The sequence below is a fragment of the Mustela lutreola genome, chromosome 7 (genome assembly GCF_030435805.1).
Source record: "Mustela lutreola isolate mMusLut2 chromosome 7, mMusLut2.pri, whole genome shotgun sequence".
Taxonomy (NCBI): domain Eukaryota; kingdom Metazoa; phylum Chordata; class Mammalia; order Carnivora; family Mustelidae; genus Mustela; species Mustela lutreola.
Window position 1 is genome coordinate 47850573 of NC_081296.1, and position 23603 is coordinate 47874175.

The following is a 23603-nucleotide window of genomic DNA, read 5'->3' on the forward strand; positions in this document are numbered from 1 at the left end:
TAAGCCTCTGCCTTTGGCTCAGGTCATGATCTGAGTACTGGGATCGAACCCTGCATCAGGCGCTCTGCTCAGTGGGGAGCCTGCTTCCCCCTCCCCCTCTGCCCGCCCCTCTGTCTACTTGTGATCTCTTTCTCTCTGTCAAATAAATAAATAAAATCTTTAAAAAATATATTTAAAAAAAAAACCAATAAAATCAGCCAAAGATTTTAAAACATCATCACTCATTAGGGAAATGCAAACTAGAGCCATAATGCGACACCACTACACACCTACGAGGTTGTTAAAAATATAAAAGATTACTAGTATTTGGGAATGCAAACTGGTGCAGCCACCCTGGAAGACAGTATGGAGGTTCACCAAAAAGTTAAAAATAGAACTATCCTAGGATCCAGTAATTATAAACTAGGTATTTACCAAAAGGATACAAAAATACATATTTGAAGGGGTATATGTGCCCTGACGTTTACAGCAGCATTATCAACAACAGCCAAACTATGGAAAGAACACAAGTATCCATCGACTCATGAATGGATAAAGAAAATGTGGTGTGTGTGTGTATATATAAAGATACACAGACACACACACGTATATATGTATATATACACACATATATACTATACACACATAAAGGAATACTTCTTGGTCATCAAAAAGAATGAAATCTTGTCATTTGCAACAATGCAGATGGAGATAAAGTATATTATGCTATGTGAAATAAATCAGAAAAAGACAATACCATATGACTTCATTTATATGTAGAATTTAAGAAACAAAACAGGTAAACATATGGGGAAAAGGAAAGAGAAAGGGAAACAAACCATGAGAAATTCAATGATAGAAAACAAACAGAGCTGATGGAGGGAGATGGTGGGAGATGCGCTAAATGGGTGATGGACATTGAGGAGGGAACTTGTAATGATGAGCACTGGGTGTTATATGTAAGTGACAGATGACTAAATCCTACTCCTGAAACCAATGCTTACTCTATGTTAACTAACAAGAATTTAAATAAAAATATGAAAAATGAAAAACTGCATGGGTGTGACTACGGTCATCAACAGGAAGAAAGATGAAACCTGAGGTCAAAACTTTACTTTTCTTTAAAAAAAAAAAAGCAAAGTATGTAAACCTGGCGATTCACAGACCTGTACCCCTGGGGACAAAAATATATGTTTATAAAAAATAAAAAATTATTAAAAAAAAATTAGGGGAGAATAGGGAGAACATATAAAAAAAACTTTTCCAAACTATTTTCAGTATCCTATTGCTTGACAGTACTAGAAATATTATTCTAAGATTGTTATGAGTATAATGTGGTATAAATAAATGAGATACATGTAGTATTTTTTCTTTAAATAAGTATTTTCTAGCTCCATTGACTAAAATATTCTCAAAAACAATGATCAATCCAGGAGCAATGAGCATCCCCAGTTACCCAGACTGAAGTCTTGAAATACCACTTGCCAATGAAAGAAACAAAAGGCTCTGGAGAATTGGTGATACCAGAGCTGAGAAAGGAAATGTACATAACAAGCCCTAAAGACTACCACAGTGATTCAAAAAGACTCAAAATCTGTATGAAGAGTAGTCACTGGCTAAAGCTGGCATTATTTGAGCTTCAAAAAGAGTAATTACAGTGGACTCAAACCCATATTTTTAAAAAAGAAAACACTGATCAACATTGTAGAAGAAGGAATCAATTTTTTCAAAACTGACATATAAAGGCAAAGAATCTAGCATTTTTTTCTGCTACATGGATGGGAAACCACACAGATGAGGGAAAACATATCTTAATAAAATTATTTCAACCAATAAATATAATAAATTATGCAATTAGAATCCTACGATTTTTATATACCCCAGTGAATGAATAGATCTAGGCATCGGTCATGAACAACTGCAACCACAAAAAAGAAACAACCAGATATACGTGCCACCTGATTAAAGAACATAATATCTATGTGTTGAACCCATTTAGCAAAGACTAATTCTGATCAAGCTTCCAGATCCCAACAACAATTTGTAAGAAATACAGAGAAAAGAGGAACATGTTGAATGTCACTGTGAATAAGCAATCATCAAAATCTAGACCATGGGAAATGTTACAGGTCAAATGACTGAAGTTCTTAGAAAGACGAAGTTTGTTTGTTTTTTTTTTAAGATTTTATTTATTTATTTGACAGATCACAAGTAGGCAGAGAGACAGGCAGAGAGAAGAGGAAGCAGGCTCCCCGCTGAACAGAGAGCCCAACATGGGGCCTGATCCCAGGACCCCAAGATCATGATCTGAGCCGAAGGCAGAGGATCAACCCACTGAGCCACCGGGGTGCCCCTACAAAGATGAAGTTTAAGGAAAAGAAAGGAATGGAGGGGGAACTTGTAGATTAAAAGAGACCATTTTATCAAATAAAAGAAAAAGTTTCCAACATACATAACCCATAAAATTTGAAAGAACTCCCACATATCAACAACAAAAAGAAAATCCAGTAGAATATAGGGCAAAATTTGAACTGATCCATAAGAAATAATCAATTAGCATATGAAAAGATGCAAAGTCTTATTACATATATAATACCATATCCTCTAGATTGCCTAAAACTGAAATGACCACTACGTAAGTTTTAACTTCCTCAAGTTAATATCCTCATAAGGACCAACAAAACTCTCACAGGCAGACTGCAAAATGGTGCAACCCTTTGGAAAATAGCTGGACATTTACTAACGTTGAAGATATGCATATACTCTAGGACTCAACAATTCACAGGAGCACTGCTTAGAAAAGCTCCAAAAAGGAAACAACTCAAACTTTGATCAACAAAATAAACTGCAGTTTATTCTGTGCAGTAATACTGCACAGAAATGAAAATGAATGAACTATAACTACAAACTTATATGCAGTTAAATCTCACAAACATAATGAGTGAAGGAAGAATTCTGTTCACATAAAACTCAAAGGCAGGCAAAAGTGAGCTCAAAGAACTACCAAAAAAGTGCATGGACATTATCAACACCACACTTGTGACAGTGATTACTTCTTCACAAAGGGACAATGTTATTATTAGGAGGGACAGAGGGAGCTTCTGGGTTACTGGGAATGTTTTATTTCTTGACTTGGAAGAGAGCTACATAGGTGTTCACTATATAATTATGTGTTAAGCTGTATATATTCATTCTTTATACTTTTCTAAAATATACAGCATTTCATAATATAAAATTAAAAATTTAAAACACTAAAAAAATCAGAAAAATATCAGTGAACCTTTAGGGTGGAGATGTAAATTGGACAAAATATACTGCCAAGTCAATGTGACTAAAAAATAAGACAATGCTGATTGTTAGCTATCAAATAATGTACTTTGTTAGTGAACACTTTCATATTTGCTAAATAATTACAATGAGCACTTGAGAATGTATTGTGTGTCAGGCATATTTAGTCATTAGGAACACAGCAGTGCACTGAAAAGCACTTATATATAGGTGTTATGGAGAAAGACAATAAAAAAGAATAAAGCATGGTAAAGGGAACCTTGAAAGTGATGCTATTTGTTACAAGGTAATTAGGGATATCCTAATTGATAGTTGGCATCTGAACAGAGAGACTTAAATCAAGGAACTAATCCATGGACTTATCTGGGGAAAAGCTTGCCAGAAAGATGGGAAGAGCCTATAAAGGCCTTAAAGCAGGACCATGCTTGGAATATTCAAGTAACACAAAGAGGTCAGGAGGCTGGAGCAAACAGAGAGGGAGGTATGTAGAAGATGATGCAAGCTGGGCTGGGGTCACGGGATTGAGGGAGTGTGATCATATAGGGCATTGCACAACTTTATAAAGACCCTTTCTTTCTTTCTTCCCTTTTTTTTTTTTTTTTAAGATTTTATTTATTTGACAGAGAGGTCACAAGTAGGCAGAGTGGCAGGTAGAGAGAAAGGGGTAAACGGGCTCCCCACTGAGCAGAGAGCCTGATGCGGGGCTCGATCCCAGGACCCTGACATCATGACCTGAGCTGAATGCAGAGGCTTAACCCACTGAGCCACTCAGGCGTCCCAAGACCCTCTCTTTCTGGGTGAACTGAGAAAACATTTTAAACCAGTGACATGAGGGGATGTGCCTTAGTTTTAAAATCAGCATTCTCATCCCTTCAAAGGCACTATTAAAATAGGAACAGCTACAATTCCTTTTCCATACAGAAAAATATGACACTTGGTTTGAGTGTATCATGTGCAGGTTCAGAGAAAATAAAAATGCAATTCCTTTTATTTAGAAGAATCATTCTTCTGGTTCATATTAACAGCAAAATTTCACCTTAAAATATATATAAAAAACGGTAAAACTAATATCCTCTGCTGCCCCTAAATTATAGGTAACAGTTGTTTTGTTTTGAATTGTGGTATAATACACATGAAACTTACCATCTTAACCATTTTTACATTCAGAGTTCAATACTGTTGAGTGGATCACACTCTGATCACTATATAATATATATGATAGGACTAGTTTTCAAGACTTCAAAAAAATTCATACTGGTTTTGGCAGAAAAATTCTAATACAATAATACGTATTAATAGTTACCATTTAAGTAGTGCATTCTGAATTTCTTCTAAACCCACTGAATGATGGTAGGGTACAAAGTATAACGATGTACATGCTTTGCTAATACACTTGCATGAATAATCTAAGTATCAAAAAATGAACTCACAGTTGAAATCCTTCCATTTGGTAGCTGGTTACCGTGAAGATAAAGAATACAAATTTATGTGACTAAGTACTAAATGACCATTCAGATTTTTAAGGACCAAGGTCACGCCTTAAACACTCACTCTCTCACAAGGGAAAGCAGTGCATCAGATCAAACCATCCATGTGAATAAAATATAATTCAATTTTAGTAGTTCAATCAGTAAAAGGAAAAAAATGGATATACTACTAGTGTATATGATTTTGAGGTTCTAATATTTTTATTAAAATATATGCTGAATAAAAGACTGACACACAATTTGATCTCTCAATTGATAATACTGGTATCTTTATATGATTGTGGCAGAAGCATCACCCATTTTAAAATGCTGTTATTGCTTATTCCTTGCCAGTTTAAATAAATGTTTTTGTTTTTTTTTTTACCTCTGTGAAAAGACGAGCATCCTCAGAAAGCATGTTATAATCCTGTGCACATTTCTTTGCAGAATTCTGCAAAAACTTTAGGAATTCAGTAACTTCTTCATTCACATGTTTTTTCATATCCTGATTTTTAAAAAAGTAGACATATCTTGGAATAAGAAGCTTGATTAAAAACAACCACTTCTTAAATAATTTGGACATAAAGACTAATAAAAGTATCTTATCCAAAACAGAAATCAGAGAAGGAGTAAACACTACTATATAATAATGACAAACTTATTATTAAAAACTTCACAATGTATACAAATTTTGAATCACTATGCTGAACACAGTGAACTATAGGAACATTTGAAACTAAGAGATATTGTCTATCAGCAATGCTTCAATTTAAAAAAAAACCTAATGCCACAAAAAATAGAAGAGCAAATTACTAATATTACATTACTTATTGAGGAATTAAGCTTTTGCACAGAATGCTCTTAATTAACATAAAAAAGACAAACATCCAAATGAAAAAAATGTGCAAAAAACATGAATAGGCAAGATATGAAAGAAACAAAAATGGCTTATAAACATAAGGAAAGACTTATTTTCATTAGTAAGCACTGTAAATTAATATAAAACAAAGCATCACCATTTTTTCCATACCAAATTAGAGGCAAAAAGGTAATATCCAGGGTTAGTGAAGATTTTTCTTTTTTAAAGAAAACTTTCATGCAATAGTGGCATAAACAAATTGGCTTAAACTTTTTGCATAACAATTTACCCATGCATATCTAAGCCTTGAAAAATATGTATAGATTTGATCTGGCAATTTAAAGAAATTATCTTAAGGAAACAATTATAGATATGAACAAAGAGTCTGCAACCAAGATGTTCAACACAGCATCATTTATGTAATTGAGAACTTGAAACCACCACTTAACGTAATCAAACAAAAAATTAAAATTGGTTCAACAAGCAATGTAAAATTGTTCTGCTAGTACTTAAGATGAACTGGAATGAAATATGCTCAGAACCAGAGCAAAATGCCTGAACTATAAAAGAACCAGCAAAAGAATGAAAGCGCCAATGCTCTGTCAATTAAACTCCTTAAATTTTTCATTTTTGTGACTACAACTACACCTAAAAACATGAAAGCAAAGTTAAAATATTGTTCACTGACGCTGAAGAATAGAATACATACCAAGTACTGCAAGTAGTCATTTTTATTTATTCCAACAGCTTTGGAATTTGCAGGAATTTTTGCGTATTTAACCAACAAGTCCACATAACTCCTCTGCTCTCTCTGTGAGAAACGAGAGAAACGAGGATAAGGAACTCTTGGTTTTGGAAGAAGAACCATTCCAACTGTGGTTTTAACTTTTTCCTTTGCTTGAGTTGCTGAACTAACTGCCGGCTCATTTTCTACAGAACTTGCTGATGCATTCAAATTTTCTCCTATACGTCTGGAAAAAAAAATACAATTTACAAATATGTGCTTTTCACATGAAGATTACTATCATGGAACTTCATGATTCTCAATCACCAGGGAGAATATAGCGTGATTAACATAGTAAATTCTGGATTATTATCCTACTCTGCCACCTGCATTTTGATGTTCAGCCATTTGGTGTAAATTAAGTGTTCTGCAGGATAGGATCACACTACAAGTTTACCTTCAATTATCTGACAGAGAGGAAGAGGCAAAATCCTTAGACGAGTTATTCAATTTGAACTTTTTCTCCTTTATTCAACAGACGAAAACTGCTCTTGCCAATTATAATTGCAGATATTTCATGTTCACCTTTATTACAATGCAAGTTGTTTTCAAAAGTTTAAATTCTTCAGTAAGCTGTATTGGTTAATATGGTGAACAAAAGCCACTAGAAGTAGAATACGCTTAGGTTACAGGTTCACAAACTCACTGAGATTCTAAATTTTCTAGTTTCCTTAATTACTTTAAGATTTAAAATGAAAATTCCAACACTGTATCCCGTATTTTATGGAAGCAATAGTGGTTTTAGAAAAGTTGAACAATCCTCATCACCCATACAAGACTGAGTCCACGGAAGTGTCCTTATGGTTTGAATGAACCTAAAAAGTCTGGCTTATCCAAAAAGAAATGCACTAGAGGAGATTTTAGAAACTAGAGAACCTGTTACCATATTTATGAAATGATACCCCAATTTCTAAAAAAAAAAACCCCAAAAAACAAAGAAAACCCAAAACACCTTTCTACAATAGTAAGATACATGAACACAAAGTTCTTATCTTGTTCATAATTTGTCGCTATTCCTAGTTTCAACTGTAGTGATCTACATTTTTAATGATAAAGTTTTAAAATACACAAATACATATACACATAAAACAAAACTTCTTTGGTCTCCATAATTCCAATTTCCACCAGAGTAACTGTTCGCTATGATTTAGTTCCAAAGTAAGCAACACAAGAGGAAGGGAAACTAATGAGAAAGATGGAGCTCTGCTGGTTCATTCTTCATTCCCTGTTCATCAATACTTAATGAGTGACTGACTACCGTGTGTCAGCTCATGCTGGATATGGGAACACTACAGTCTGTACTCTCTGAAACTTTACAATCAAATGAGATCAGACAAACGAATAGGGAAGAAAGATAAGTAAATATGTGTATCAATAGAGTCTAACTATGGAGATCTCAGGTTTCCAAACTCAATTTACTGAATAGGTAACCAAGAATCCTAGGATAACATGATCGGGGACTAAGAGGGAGAAGGGAAAAGCAGTGAATTGGGGGGAAGGGTGCCCTGGGTAGCTCAGTCAAGCGTCTGCCTTCTGCTCGGGTCATGATCTCAGGATCCTGAGGTGGAGCTCCACATCAGGCTCTTTGCTCAGCTCAGCAGAGAACCTGCTTCTCCCTCTTCCTCTGCCTGCTGTTCCCCACCCCGCTTGTGCTCTCTATCAAATAAATAAAATCTTAAAAAAAAAAAAAAAAAAAAAGGAGGGATAACGGGGAGGGGCAAGAAATACTTAGAGCTATGGTTCTGAAATACGACAGTATAAATTTCTTTAGGGAATTTCAGAAGACGGTGGTTGTATCTTGGTTGTTACAAAAGAAGGGAGAATTAAAGGCATGTAGATAGAGGTGAGGAATATTATCTGCCAGTAATATAATGCATCAGAGTATACTACACAACTTTCAAAGCTTCCTTTAGACTTTCTCTCTCTTTTTTTTTTAAGATTTTATTTATTTATTTATTTGACAGAGATCACAAATAGGCAGAGAGGCGGGGGGGGGGGGGAGCACGCTCCCTGCTGAGCTGAGAGCCTCATGTGGGGCTCCATCCCAGGACCGAGATCAGGACCTGAGCTGATGGCAGAGGCTTAACCCACTGAGCCACCCAGGCACCCCTAGGCTTTCTTTTAATCATACACAAACAAATCTGGTCTGTTATTACTTATCCTAACAATACATTTTATTCTCTTTTATTTTTATTATTCTTCTATGGCATCGTTTATATTAACCTTTCTTAAATCCAACCTTGTTGGGGTGCTTGGTGGCTGAGCTGATTAACCGTTTGCCTTCAGCTCAGGTCATGTTCCCAGAGTCCCATGATCAAGCCCTGCATCGGGCTCCCTGCTCAGTTCTGAGTCTGCTTCTCCCTTTCCCTCTGCCACTGCCCCTGCCTATGCTCTCTCTCTCTTGCTCTCACTCACTCTCAAATAAATAAAATCTTAAAAAAAAATCCAACCTTGTTCATTTTAGCTGGTGCATCTGCCTACTTCATTATACCTTCTAGTGCAATAGTATCTATGCATATACATATTAAAATATATAAATTATTTCCTTTGATTTCACATTTATATATCTAAGATATTATTTTAAATAATGTCTGTGGCTATTATTACCTATGAATTTTAATTCAGGCTAGCAAAGGAGGTATCTTATTTCTCATAAATATTTGTTACGAAAAGTGGGAGGGTGTTGATCTGATAAGGCTGAGAATTATTAATCTAGATCTATGTCTGGACAAAGGGTGAGCCCAATCCAAAACCACTAATAATTTGTTTCAAATCAGCTTTATAATACTAGAATAATTATGGTAAAAGTGCCAAGATTCTTAGAAAAATAAAACTTAAGGCCCTAAAATAAAGCAAAATATCCAACCCCACCCTATAAGAGCTAAACTAAAGATGGAAAACTAATCAAGAGAGCTGGTTAGTGACTGGGTAAAGAATTTTGGAAATTAAAGTAAGGAAGCTTAGATTGGCTCTGAAAATAATACAGGTAAAAGAAGACATACTTAGCTACTAAAGTTTCTCAATAACTGTATAAAAATAAGCATATTTTAGGTTAACAAAATGAATATTAACTGCTGATCTTGGGAGAAATGTATTACAGCAAATTGATTTCTCACTAGAAAATGTCTTGAGAGCTACTCAAACCTAACAGTATTGTGTCCGCAACTCTTAACAATACTGCTTCACAGCTGTCTCTCTGAATATGAGAACATGTCTGTCCTTGTGGCACAAACTGGCAAATTTAATTAAGCTGCTGCAGCAACAAGATGCTGACTCAGATATGCCAGAGTAGGAATGTCAAGAAATTCTAGCAGTTTAAATTGGCTACATTCAGCAAAGAATGAAATGGCAGCACATCAAGATCATTTCGAGTGCAGTGCTGTCAAAATCTTCATCAGGGTGCAAGCCAAAAGCATCTGACAGGGTTTCTCTATCCACATTTACAGCATTATATTTTATTTTAGTTGATGGTTTGAAGTTTTCCCCCCTCATTTTGTCAACCACCTATTCTCTTTTTTTGCTTAAAGTTTCTTTAAAAAAAAAAAAAAAAAAAGGCAGAATTCAAACTTTTAGTCTCCTATGCTTCAAGTCTACTGATTTGGGTTGCTTCTTTAAGTAGCATTTGGAAATGGTACTTCTAGCCCACATCTAAAGTCTACCTATACCTCCTGAATTTGATTTACACTTTTTTATATTAAACATGTTAAAATTTCATAAATTTTTATTTGAAGCCACTTTCCCCATTGTTGGCTCAAAATTCAGTTATAAGTGTCTACATCGAAACTTTAATTTAAAAAAAGGTAAATGTTTACCTTCCAGTAGAGGGAGAAGGGTTGAATAAAAACCTCCTACTGTAGAAAGCAGAGTAATTAGAAGTATTTTCCCAAATATGTTAGAGAACACAAAAAAACACAAAATTAGGACTAATAAAAATTTTACATTTTTCCTAATTTTTCCAAGTTAAAATTAAATGTCTGTAATTTAATAATCTGAAAATCCACTCCTTACTGTAACAAGACTTAATAAAATTCAATGTGAGCAAAAAAGATTAGAAACATATGAAATCAGTGCCTTTGGTCTTTATTTTTTCTATGCTAAAAGGTAAATTATACTAATTATTTTGTGCTATACAGAAATATAAAGAAAAACAAAGCATATTCTAAGAAGAAAATATTTTAGAAGCTGTATGCAATTGCCAGCAAGATGTCATCTCCCTTATATAATTCAGACTATAACCCATACTTATGACATGCTGACTAGAGCTAAATTTAAGAACTGAAATAATTAAGAAGCAGTACAGGATGAAGATTAATATTAAAAATATTTAGTCTGAAAAGATGAAGGCTGAGATAAAAGAACAGAGTGGTGACAAGTTTTTGTTTTCTGTTTTTAAAGATACATGTTCATTTTACTTTCAAAAAAAGGTGAAGACATGCATTTTTACCCTCATCTTCCAGGATACTATAATTGGTAATACTCTTTGATTCAAATAAACAAAGGCAATTTTCTGTTAATAAGTTTTAAGAAATTAAGTTATCCTCAAGAAATGGTACAAGTTGAATAACAAATATATTTTTAAAAATCCTTGGATGCATTTATGTGGGATCTACTCAACCTTTTATAAGTGATATTAGCAAAGACAATATAATTATGCACTTAGGCAAGAATGTTGCTTTTAAAATCGCCTCTTTTTACAACAACTACTTGCCTTTATGTGAACTTACTTATTCATCTGATGAATCAAAATAGCCCTTTTTAAAAAATGTTTTCAATGGCATTCTGGTAGCATCTATCAAAATAAAAAATATATACTTATTTTCTCTTATAGGAATTTATCCTACTTAATACCAGCATATATATAAAAAGGATGCTCAGTGTTTTAATAAGAAATGAATGGAAACAACCTATAAATGAGTATCAGTGGGGTCTATTAATTGATTCCACAGACATCCTTAAAGGTTCAGATGCAAAAGTATGGGTTGAAAGTATAAAATCAGTATTTCTTTTTTTTCTCTTTTTTATTTATTAAAAACAATTTTTTTTAATGTTGTTAGTCACCATATAGTACATCATTAGTTTTTGTACAAACATCATTATAGTTTTAGTACATCATTTAGCTTTCCATTCTTGCCATGGTTGTTTGCATGTAACACCCAGTGCTCCATGCCAGATCAGTATTTCTTAAAAGCTCCGGAGTATAATGAGCCAATATGGCAAAGGAGACTGAGAAATACCACCATCACCATAAAACTAGGAGAGTGAGATATCTTCATAGTCGAGAGGCCACCAATGATCTTGAGAGGGGAAGTTTTAGTAGACTAATGAGGGTGGAGGCCAGATTAGAGGAGGGTGTTCAGTGAAAGCAAATGTAGTGAGATGTGCAACCAAATGATTTATTAATCCATTCTCCCAATCTGTCTTTTGACTGGAGAGTTTAATTCATTTAAAGTAATTATTGACAGGGAGGGACTTACTATTATTGCCATTTTGTTAAACATTTTTTGCATGTCATAGTTTTTTGCCCTCATTTCCTCCCGGCAAACACATACAAGTTTTTCAAGAAATCTAAGTACAAATAACAGAAGAGGTAAGAAAGTAACACGGAGTCCAGGGATTGAGACAGGAAAAATCTGTGCACCTTTAAACACTGATCGAGAAAAAATGAAAATAGAGCAGTAGGAAGGGATGCTAATTGACAGAAAGGGTACTGAGAAGGCAGGAACAGATGGGGACCCATTCCACACAGAGGCTAGAAATACGCTTCGTCAATTGCAAAATGAATGGAGAAAGATGAAAGTAAATGTTGAGCTCCTCTAGAGAAGCTTTCCATTCCTCACTTGGCATATTTACAGTCCATTCTAATAAACCCAATTGGTTTCAAACCTCATCCACAACAGAATAGAAATAGCCAATCACAAAGGAAAGAGATGTTACAGGCAAGCAAGCAGTAAGAAGGGAAAATTATCATTCAATAGGCATGCTCATACCAGAGAGGAAAAAAATCCATGGAAATTGAGCAGTATCTATTAAAATATAAAATGCTTATGCCATCTGATTGAACTCAATTTCTATGAAATTATCTTATAAAAATTATTACAAAATTTCAATGCATTATTATAATTACAAAAAAGAGGAACACATTTTGCAATATCAGACTAGCTAAGTAAGTTAAAAATATATCTATATAATAAAGTATTACGAACAATTAAGATTAAGCTATATATAGAGGCATGGAAAGATACATGAAATATTATTTTAAATGAAAAAAGCAAACTGCAAAACAGTTTTATAGTATTTTACATTATTTATAGTATGATCTCATTTTTGTTTTTATATCTGTGTGGATAAAGGTCTAAAAAGATTTAATATATATCTATATATATAAATACACATATACCAAAGACCAGTCATCCTTGGGTACTGGATTCTTCCATTTTTAAATTTTTACATTTTTAGAATTTGAATGTTTAATAGTGGATACAAATATGAAACTTCAATTATCAGAAAAATAACGTCAAATATGAAAATAAACAATAAAATAAATGAATATATTACCTGTTAGATAAAACACATAGTTCTTTTAAACTTGGAGCCATGGAATGGTCTTTATAATTTTCTCGAGAAAAGAATGTCTTAAGGCCATTTTTGGGGGAAACATCCCTGTGAAACAAAGTAATTTACTTATATTTGAAAATTCAAAATCTCATGCCAGACTAAGCAGCATAATGGTACAATTGTAGTTTACAACTACATGCCCCCTACAGCCCCTTTCCTAGATAATCACCTCTTAATAATTTTAATTTCATGTATCAGATGTTTGAGTTTAGATGTTTTACTTGGATAGCTTTTAGCCTAGGCTCAATCTGAAACTCTCCTGTTCAAATAATCAGCCTTGCTTTTAACATTAATGCCCAATTAAAGGGGCACCTGGGTGACTCAGTGGGTTAAGCCTCTGCCTTCAGCTCAGGTCATGATCTCAGGGTCCTGGGATTGAGCCCACATCAGTCTCTTTGCTCATCAGGGAGCCTGCTTCCCCCTCTCTCTCTGCCTGCATCTCTGCCTACTTGTGATCTCTGTCAAATAAATAAATAAAATCTTAAAAAAAACAATTAAACATCAGAGATACTTAAGAGTTAAAGACAGAACAGACTGAGGTAGAGTAATAGTCTGTCAGGGGCAGGGCTCACCTCAGGTTCTGTGGCATAACATTGAAGATGTTTGGCTGCTGAAAGAAAATACTTCTCAACTTAATTTTGTTTCATGCATTATTGTGCCAGGTCACAAGACAGCAGCTACAAAGACTAACTACCCTACCTATTCTCATTAACTTGGCAAATGTGATAAATGGTGTGACTCAGCTAAAACCACTTCTAAAGTCTTATATGATTTCCTATAACATCATAATTAGATATAACATATTACATATAGTAAAGAACCAATAAATGCTGGTTGAAGGAATTAAAAACATTGAGAACCGTAACCTAGAAAGGACAAAGATTATTAAGATTCTGTGGAAAAACGTAGTTCCAAGGGCTACAATACTGTGCAAAGGCTGTAAACTATATTTGGTTTCATAATGTCAATGGCATTTAAGAGCATCTGTGCAGCATCTGAACACATTCATTATGATAAGGAGCTTAAATGTATACAACTCCTCTAAAATTTAAAACAGAACAATATATTAAATGGTAACTTCTGGCTGGCCCATTCCCACACAGGAAATTTTAGCATTATTTACCCCACACTGATTGTTTTTAAAGGTGTTTATCAAAAAACAAACAAACAAAAACCCCACAACTATGGTTAAAGTATAAATGATAAAAATTAGAATGTCTTGCTTGCTATGCAAGCAAGTGATTTCTTATTAAGTGTTATGGTACTGTTTCTGTGAAAGCTCATTAAGTTATAAGGTTTTGTTTTTTTTTAAAGATTTTATTTATTTATTTGACAGAGATCATAAGTAGGCAGAGAGGCAGGCAGAGAGGTAGACAGGAGGAAGCAGGCTCCCTGCTGAGTAGAGAGCCTGATGCGGGGCTGGATCCCAGGACCCTGGCATCATGACCCAGAGCCAAAGGCAGAGGCTTTAACCCACTGAGCCACCCAGGCACCCCAGTTAAAAGGTTTTTGCATATCATACAAAAACAAACTCATGGGCTCAAGGACAGCGAGCTCCTTGGGGGGAAAGGAGCACTTTGCAATAAACAAACAAAAAACTTATTGAGCTCATACTGATTGAATCAGGTACTATATAAGTCATCTTTGTCATCTCTTGTAAATTCAGTATTTCTCTTTGGCTAGCGAACAGTGGATGCTCAGTAAATCTGTGTTAAATTGATTTAGAACAGCACATGTATTAGAGTCCTACAGAACTACACTTACCAAGTCGTCTATTTGTGAAGTTCTCATACACTTCTAAAACACAGTCTATGCATTTATATTATCACTTGGGGATAGGTTCTCATATAATAAAATGAAGCTTGTCTCTTCTTAAAGAGGGTCTTTCTATTAGTTGTACAGAAATGGGCAAGGTTCTTGGAACGCAAGAGAGTCCTAGCCTCAGTCCTTCACTAAGAGACGAACGAAAAATAATAACATGATGGAGTTATATCTAGTAGCAATTTGAGTGATGAGCTTTTATCATTTTAGGAGGGAAGTGCAATCAGCTATGGCTCAAAAGTACTCAGTACGTGCAAGTAAGACCAGGGTACAGTCTGAGCCACTAGTATTTTCTTTTTGTTTCCTCCAAATCTCTCCAGACCAGAAACCCTCCTTTCCTAATCCAGCCACCAGTCCCACTTCACTCCTCTTTAGATTTCAAACAGATTTAACTCACCAGTTCAGCCTTGGTTCACCCATGGCCATCATGGAGCTCATATTCCTAGGTTTCTGCTTCACTCTATCTCACAATTTTGCTGCCTGGCAGTGGAGACTCCAGCGGAGGCAGAATTTCTCCAGAATCTACACTCAACTGAGGAAAAACAAAAGGTCAAGATCAAAAGCAAGTGACTGGCTGGGGCAGGGGCTGTTAAGTGTGTTAAGAACCTGTAACACCTACCCTCAACTGACAGGGACACCTAAAACAGAATACAGCACACTGATGAATACTCCCCAGTTTCTTTGCAGCAGAACAGGAAGCTGATGTCGGAGCCCTTTTCCATTTAACTTACTCCAGTAACTTAACTTTCAGAAAATCCACTGTGGAAATGAAGAGTCAAAACTGAATGGTGTTCTCATTGTTTATATACTAGATTACTTAAGGGCATGGGGCTTAAGTCTTAACTCAGCTCCCCTCTATTCCCTTACTGCCCAAATAAATCTTGCTTCCGTTTTCCCAATCATACACAGTTGTGGGACAAGATTCTGGCAAGCAATGCTGGACAAAATCTCCCTGGAAATCAAGAATCTTTCAAAAAGAACCTCACTTTTGAGGAGAAAGAGGTCCAGGTGACTTAAATGACATTTCACAGAATCATACAAAGGAATCACCTGGATGGCAAATCTGACTTGACCACTCTACGTTCTGTGCTTCTCCTGTTACCCTCAAACGTACCGATAAAGGAGTGTGAGAACCTAGCAGTCAAATTTAGGAGTCGGTCTCTCCTGAGGGGCCTGACCTGCCCCCAAATAATCCACCTCTCAGGGGTTGGGGAGGGGGAGCTAAGGAAGACAAAAGGAATGGCTGAGGGAGAGGGGACGGAAGGAGAAACAAGGTTCCAGTAAGACAAGTAAAGGGGCGAGCAAAGCCGGGGGGGTGGGGGCCGCGCCAAAACCTGGAGCGGAGGGTCCTGGCCTGGCCGAGGGGGCCGCCATGTTCCCTCCTCCCGCCCTCACGAGCGTGCCTGCCTGCAAGGCAGCGCCCTCCCTTCCGCGTCTCCGCTGCAAGGCATCCTTTCCGCCCACCTCGTGGTCCGCGGCGGCTCTGGCCCGGGCCGCGACCCCCACTCCACACGCTCCACCCCACTCCTCTCACTGTCGCGCGCGCCCTCGGAAGGCCTTATTTAAAGGACGTGGCCGCGCCGCCTCGTTCTTGCGTAATGACGTCACCAGCGATGCGGCGGGCGGGGTCCGTGTTCTCTTCACTGCCGTACTCCGGGTACTTCGGCTGGAAACTGTGAGGCTGGGTTTGCTGGGGCTATGCCCGCGGAAGGGGCTAGGGGCTATGCGTTGTCCTACAAAAGTCCTTGACTTTCAGGGGATGATAAGTTAGAAGAGGGACAAGTACAGTACTGGGAAGACCTAAACACAGTTGGTTGTGACCTTAGGCAAATGTATTAGTTTCCCTATCCCTGTTTCCTCATCTGTAAAAAGGAGCCATCAGCACCTCGTTAGGGGTTTGGAAAGGATTAAGTGAAATAATGGATGAAGCTGTGCTCTGCATGGTACTTGGCATATAATAGCACCTCCACTCCATCCCCACTCTATTTCCAGATGTCAGTTTCTACCAGCAGCCACTCTGGTGTCTCCCCACTAATTTTATTTTCATTCACTAAGGAAATATCTATTGAGCACTTTAAAATTTGTGTTTGGTGCTGGGTACACGTAGGACTAAGGCCCAATACCCGTGTTTCCAAGAGCTTTTGATCATTGGGTTTCTTTCACATTAAAAAATATAAAGCAACATAGAAAGTAGTAAGCTCCTTAAGAGAGATTGTATGAGTTCAGAGAGGGAGAGAAATTATTACTAAGGAGAGGGACAGAAAGCAGCTTTGGATAGCTGAAGATAACATAATGAATACTTACATGTTACTTACAGTTACCACATTGGGAACTTGATATGGCAGCTCATTTGAAGAATTTGAAATATGTAGATCATGGGAAAGGGCGTTTTTTAGAAAGAGACCAGCACAAGAAACAGCGTAAACCTATTGCATGAACAAGTCCAGTTTGTATGCTAGCAGGAAAGCATGTTTTAAATTTTACAATGATTTATGATACTGTTTAAATAATGTTTACACAGAAATTATACTTCTATTAAAAATCTGCCTTGAATACAGTGACCCTTAGGTAATTTATTTTGCCAGGAATGCAAGGACTATAAAGAGTAGTAGAGGAAAAGGGTTTGAAAAATAGATTGGGATTAAGCCACAGAAGAGCATATAAACCAGACTCAGGATTCTGACTTTATTGTACAAGAAATAAAATGCTGGACTGTGGAGTGGAGGTTGCTTATCAGCAAAGGAATGACACAGTGGGAGTTTCTATATTTCAGGAAAGTTTATCTGGCAATGTATTGAGTGGGTTGTAGGGAAGAGGCATGTTAGGAGGCAATGCTTGTGAATACTTGCAAATCAGCTGGAACAATGGCTGGCACTGACCTGGTAGCCTGTATCAGGTGAGTGTCCTAGCCTGTGCTAGGACAGAGATGGACATCAAGGCAGTGTAGAATTCCACGTGTTGGGTAGTATCTCATGAAGCATGCAGTCAGAGAGAATTGAGAGTCCTGTCCTACTCTTTAACAGCTGCTCAAGAAACAGCTCAAGAATTGTCCAAGCACTTACGCTGCTGGTATCAGCCCATAGTAGTGTGTTATGGTAACATCACCAGACATGAGCTGTGTTGAGATTACAGATTATCATCAAAGAGCATGCTCTGATTTGGTGTATTTGATTTCTGGTGGTTGCAAGATAGCACACAGAATCAGAATTTTTAGAACCAGAGGGAACTTTGGAGATTACCTAGTCCCACTTATTTTCCTGATAAAGAAACTGAGGTCCAGGTTGTCAAATGACGTTTCCAATATTAAATGGTCAGTGATAGAATGGATGCTAAAAATCAGGTCTTATAACTCTTGCCATTACAATACATTAGATACATGTATCCTTTCTTCTTTATGCTTTACTTGTGAGCCAGAAGCAGTTTAGTGAAAACAACATAGATTTTTAGAGTCCAGCTGATACCAGTTTTATCTCAGTTTTCCTGGTCACTGCCAGTGTGATCCTACACATGTGTCTCCTCTTTGAGCCTTCGTTTCCTAATTGGGTAAAGGAGACAGTAATATCTCACCTACAGAGTTGTTGTGACTATTAGAAGTAACATGTAAAAAGTACATTGCAAAGAGTAGATGTTCAACGTAAAATAGTCAGCATATAGTTTTTTTTCTGCCTTCCAAAAATACAAAAACCCACAGTGGAGGTGGCATTGTAAATAGATGATTACAATACAAATAAGAAATGGCACACATACACACACGCACACAACACGTGCACACATACACACATATAAATATATCGATTCTCTGGGAACACAACGAGAAAGGAACTTATTCTGATGAGACAGCTTAGGTGCCAGTTCAGAGAAGTTTAATTTACATTGCGTCTTGAAAGGTGAGTTGGAGTTCTCTGTGTAGAGAAGGGGTTGTGGGTTTTCAGTAGGGAAAAAGTGCAGAAATGTAAAACAGCACTGCATGTTTTGGGGAAGGGGGAAAGCTACTGCACTGTTGTGTGTGTGTGGGAAATGAAAGCCATTGGACTGGAAAGGGAGAAGGGGATAGAGACTTCATGCCATATTAGAGAATTTGGACGTCGAACTTTACTCTGGGTGATAGAGAAACGAGTGTGTATGTGTGTGTGTCTATGAGTGCATACTTTTTTTTTTTTTAAGATTTTATTTATTTATTTGACGGAGACACAGCGAGAGAGGGAACACAAGCAGGGGGAGTGGGAGAGGAAGAAGCAGGCTTCCCGCTGAACAAGGAGCCCAATGCAGGGCTCAATCACAGGACGCTGGGATCTTGACCTGAGCCAAAGGCAGACACCCAATGTCTGAGCCACCCAGGTGCCTTGTGAGTACATACTTTTAGAACAGATTTATTGAGGTGTAATCTATGTATCATAAAATTCACCCATTTTATTTGTATCATTCATTAATTTTTAGTAAATATGTGGAGTTTTGCAACCATCAGTCAACGCTGCCAAGTTTTAAAACATTCCATTACCCTGGAAAGGCCTTTGTGTCTTTTGCAGTTAATCTCAATTCCTACCTTCCAGCCCCAGGCCAACACAAATCTGTTTTCCATCTCTATATATTTGCCTTTTCTGGAAATTTCATATAGGTAAAATTATGCAATATGGATTCTTTCTCTTGGCAGAATATTTTTTAAGATCATCCGTATTGCAATAGGTGTTAGTAGTTTTGTTGCTGAATTATAGTGCATTTATGGATATGCCTCATTTTGTTTATCCATGCAATGGTTGACAGACATTAGATGGTTTCCACTTTTTGGCTGTTACGAATAATGTTGTTATGAGCATTTGTTTACCAGTCTCTGTGTGGACTTTGTATTTTCATTTCTCTTGGGCAGACACCAAGGAGTGGAATTGTTGGACTGTATGTTAATTTATGTTTAACTCCTTAAGACCCTACCAAAATATTTTCCAAAGTGATCATATTTTATTCTGTGGATTTTTAGGCAGAAGAAAGAGTTGGTTTTCTGTTCTTCCTAAACTGAAAAACAAATACAGAAGTTAAGTGAGAAATCAATCTCATTTTAAAAGAATTTATAACAGTAGGTACTTGAGTTTATAAAATGGTTCATTGAAACAAATTTCAAAAAAGAACTTTTAAAATGGCAACCACCTAGCTAACTGAAGTTATTACAGTTGCTTCCAGTTGTATTTGTTCTTGTGGACCAAGTCAAGACAGAGAAATATGCATGATCACCTATTTTTTATTAGCACCAAATCATTTTCCTACTGTTTACCTAGTGAACTCCCTCTGCTTGATTTGCGATGAAGTAAGTCTTAGAGAGTTGATTGTGTGGCAACTACCTCACTCAGAGAATTGCTTCATGAACTTAAAATCATCCATAAGTTCCTCTCAGAATGAGAATTCAGAAATAGTTCTCTAGGCAAGAGGTTTTGATCTAGGAATCGATTGAGAGCTATTGGGGGAAATACTGTTTCCAACAGTAATTTGTTCAAACCTGGATTTTCAGCAACAAATGTATTTCAAGTGGGAAGGGAATTATCATTATTCCTGAAAACCAACACAGTGCTCTGGCCCAGGCTATCCGGTTTCAGAGGAGAATGGCTAACATGTTCAAAATTTTCTACTCTGAAGATGATATTTTGTGAAGTGTATTTCATAGTGTACTGTATCACATAGTCCCTGTACTAAAAACAAACAACCCAGAACTGTTCATCTGAACGCTGATCTTTTATAGGGGACCTCTAATCCTCCCACAGAGAGAGGCTGATGACCAAAGAGATCATTTCAAGTAAGATAAGCAAGCCATTATTTAGCTTTATCTTTAGAATACAGTGTGTATTTTATTGGAGGGATAAAGACAGAATGGTAGAAAAGGTAGATGTGAGATTTGTTAGGTTACCACCATAATTTTGGGTGAGGATCTTCTTAAAATTAGTTTTTGTTCTTTAAGCACAGAACAATGAATGGTTGAAGCAACTGCTCCCCCACAAAGAGGAAATCATCCTGGAATTAATAATGTTGTTTGAGGAGCCCATTGAGTGCATAAACAACAAGTGGATGGCTAAGACATGACTATATTGTATTGGAGATAACAGTCCCCTTCCTAAGGAGTAAAAAAAATCCAGAGGCAAAGTCTAAATATAGTAAGACTCTTTTATCTCTTTCCAACATCAGAGATAAATGACATTAGAAATTTAAAAAAGGATTTTTTTCCAGCTCACAACTAGTGAAATTAGAGTGCATGTTAATTTAGCAGAGGACCCCGCCAATATTGAGAGTCTAGGCTTGCCTTCAGAAAAGCTGAGGATCCATCAGTGTGATTCTTCTGGAATCCAGGAGTGTTCTCTTGACAAAAATTTCCTGCTTCCTCCCATGTTCCTGAAATCCCTTAGGTAAGAAAGTTTTTTTCTTCTCGTCTCTGGGAACTTATATTAACAGTTTCTTTTAGACCATGGCTTTGAACAGTGCTGGGCCGCATCTCCACTTTCTTGTTCAAAAGGGGAAGTGAACGTGCCCAGCTGCATCTCAGCACATCAGCAGTTACCTTCCACAGCATATTGTCTTTTCAGAGACCTGTCATGAGAAGCCAAGTCCAGCTCTGCACTGGTCCATTTGACCCAGGGGCATATTAAAAGTGGAAGTCTAATTTGGGGGGGCTAGACTGATCTTGCCTCTTGAGACAAAGCTTAGTAGTAACAGTGCCAAACCAAGACACACTGTGGTCAGGTCTTACTACGATTATTGCTTTTGCTTTTCCCCAAGAGGTTATTGACCTGACATTTGTTTTCCTTTCCAGTTTGCCCATGAGACCGTTAGGTACAGAATGGTAAGAAATCCCTCTTCTGCTCCGGTTACAGTATCCCTCTTGAAGCTGGGCAAGTTAATCCATGATGGAGAGATGAGTATAAACCATTGTTTTTATCAGAAGGAGCTTAGGCCTGGGTTTGGCCAAAGGCCAGGAGGTGACAGATTTCATAACTCGACCTCCATTATTTCCATTAATTCCCAATTTCCTGGGATACTAGAAGGTGGTGAACATTTACAATTATATAGAACTTGACAGTCTACAAATATTTCACATGCATAATCTCATTCTTCCTCTTCTCTGAGGCAGTTGGAAATAAAAGCAGGAGTAGGGACTGTCACATGAAGCAACTTTGGGAATCAGGTCAAATATTTATTTTCTTGAGTGCAAGAGACACTTAGGTATTGTAGTATGCCTGTGGAGGAAAATGCCAACTCAGTTGCTTTTATTCTGACTTCAGGATATTTTACAATTTGGATGTCCTGACATTACTTTCAAAATAATTTATGATGAGGTGTTTTGCATCATTAAAATAGTGTGATACTTAGCTGATTTTAAATTTATTAGTTTACTCCTATATAATCTACTCAAGAGGTGGTTGGGCTGGGGTAGGGCAAAGACAGCTCAGGTTAAGTCAGATTTTTAAAGTCTTTGGTATCATTTCTGACATTCCATTTTAATAATTTCCAAAGCAAACATGACAAAGTATGGTGTGCATTCAGGATATCTCCCCTCCTATACATCACGGCAGACACCACTAACCAGTCATGGCATCCTTCTTTGAGACAGCCTGAGAATCCTCACTTCTGCATTTCTGGCAGCTACAACCAATCAATAGATATTATCTCACAAGTTCAAACTTCTTTCATTGACTTCTCTGATCCAAAGGGTAGCATGATCCTTCTATACATTTTTCCTTCAGCAAATGGAAATGAATTATTTTTATTTTATTTCTTTTTGAAGATTTTATTTATTTGACAGAGGAGAGAGTGAGAGAGGGAACGCAAGCAAGGGGAGTGGGAGAGAGAGAAGCAGGCTTCCCACTGAGCAGGGAGCCTTACTCAAGGCTTGATCCCAGGACTCTGGGATCATGACCTGAGCAGAAGACAGTCACTTAAAAACTGAGCCACCCGGGTGCCCCAAAATGAATTATTTTTTTTTTTAAAGTACTGTACTACACACCAGTACTTCTCAAACTTTAGTATGCAAACCAATCACTTGGGGATCTTGTAAAAATGCAGATTCTGATTTAGTAGGTCTGGGAAGGTGCCCAGAATTTTGCGTTTCTAATAAGGTGAAGGTCGTATGTGATGTCAGTGCTACTGATCTGTGGACCACACTTTGAGTAGCAAGGTTCTACTAGCCCATTTTCTGGAGACAAAATGTGAACTAGAAAACTATGTACAAGGCAACTCAATAACCAATAAAAAAGAATAAAAACAAGGCAAGTGTTCCATTAGAAGCTGAAGTTTTATTATAGGATAACAGTACATAAAGCACATCTAAAATTGATGTGTTCAATGCACTTTTAATAAAGGTAATGTAATATTAAAGGTACAGTTTCTAAGTACAATATAACAACATTCATATTAGAATGAAAATCGGAGTATTTAAAAGACAACATTAAATCTCTTTTTTTTACAGCTTGTATTTACAAAATGAATCAAAATATTTTTTTAAATTGAGGACTCAATAAAATAACAAACAGCTGGAAAGAAGCAGACTACTGTAAGAGTGAATTGAAAAGAAAACCCAATGTAAGTGAAACGTTGGATGATCCTCCAATAAAGATCATTAGCAAAGTTTTAGTACAATACTATTTTTAGGATTCCCATAAATGGCTTGCATTTTTAGTGTGGCAGAAAAGGAGTTTTTACATACTGTACACAAAACAGACAGCATATATTTATAGGTACAGTATTACTGTTTCCAAACTTGCATGTATATTTACAGAAGGCTGAGTTTGTTACTCACAGAGTTTTGTGAAATTTGTGT

At 36.7% G+C, this 23603-nt stretch overlaps 1 protein-coding gene and 1 long non-coding RNA gene across 6 annotated transcripts in view; one reads left to right on the forward strand and one right to left on the reverse strand.

The window, feature by feature from the left end:
- Window positions 1–16397, reverse strand: part of ICE2 (interactor of little elongation complex ELL subunit 2) — a 63216-nt gene extending 46819 nt beyond the window's left edge. The window contains exons 1-6 of one of the 5 annotated variants that reach the window (XM_059180671.1): window positions 16277–16374; window positions 15432–15571; window positions 15210–15344; window positions 12932–13036; window positions 6302–6563; window positions 5119–5238 (exon numbers count right to left, since the gene is read on the reverse strand). In XM_059180671.1, the coding sequence (XP_059036654.1) occupies window positions 5119–5238; window positions 6302–6563; window positions 12932–13036; window positions 15210–15250 (528 nt within the window). In that variant the 5' untranslated portion in view covers window positions 15251–15344; window positions 15432–15571; window positions 16277–16374. Of the gene's footprint in view, window positions 1–5118; window positions 5239–6301; window positions 6564–12931; window positions 13037–15209; window positions 15345–15431; window positions 15572–16276 lie in introns of those variants that run through there. The other 4 variants (XM_059180674.1, XM_059180675.1, XM_059180672.1 and 1 more) reach the window with 4 other exon arrangements.
- Window positions 16398–19163: 2766 nt separating this feature from the next.
- On the forward strand, window positions 19164–23603 carry LOC131835884 (uncharacterized). Its single transcript, XR_009355407.1, has 2 exons — window positions 19164–21195; window positions 21600–23603. It is a non-coding gene; the product is annotated as an uncharacterized LOC131835884 (long non-coding RNA).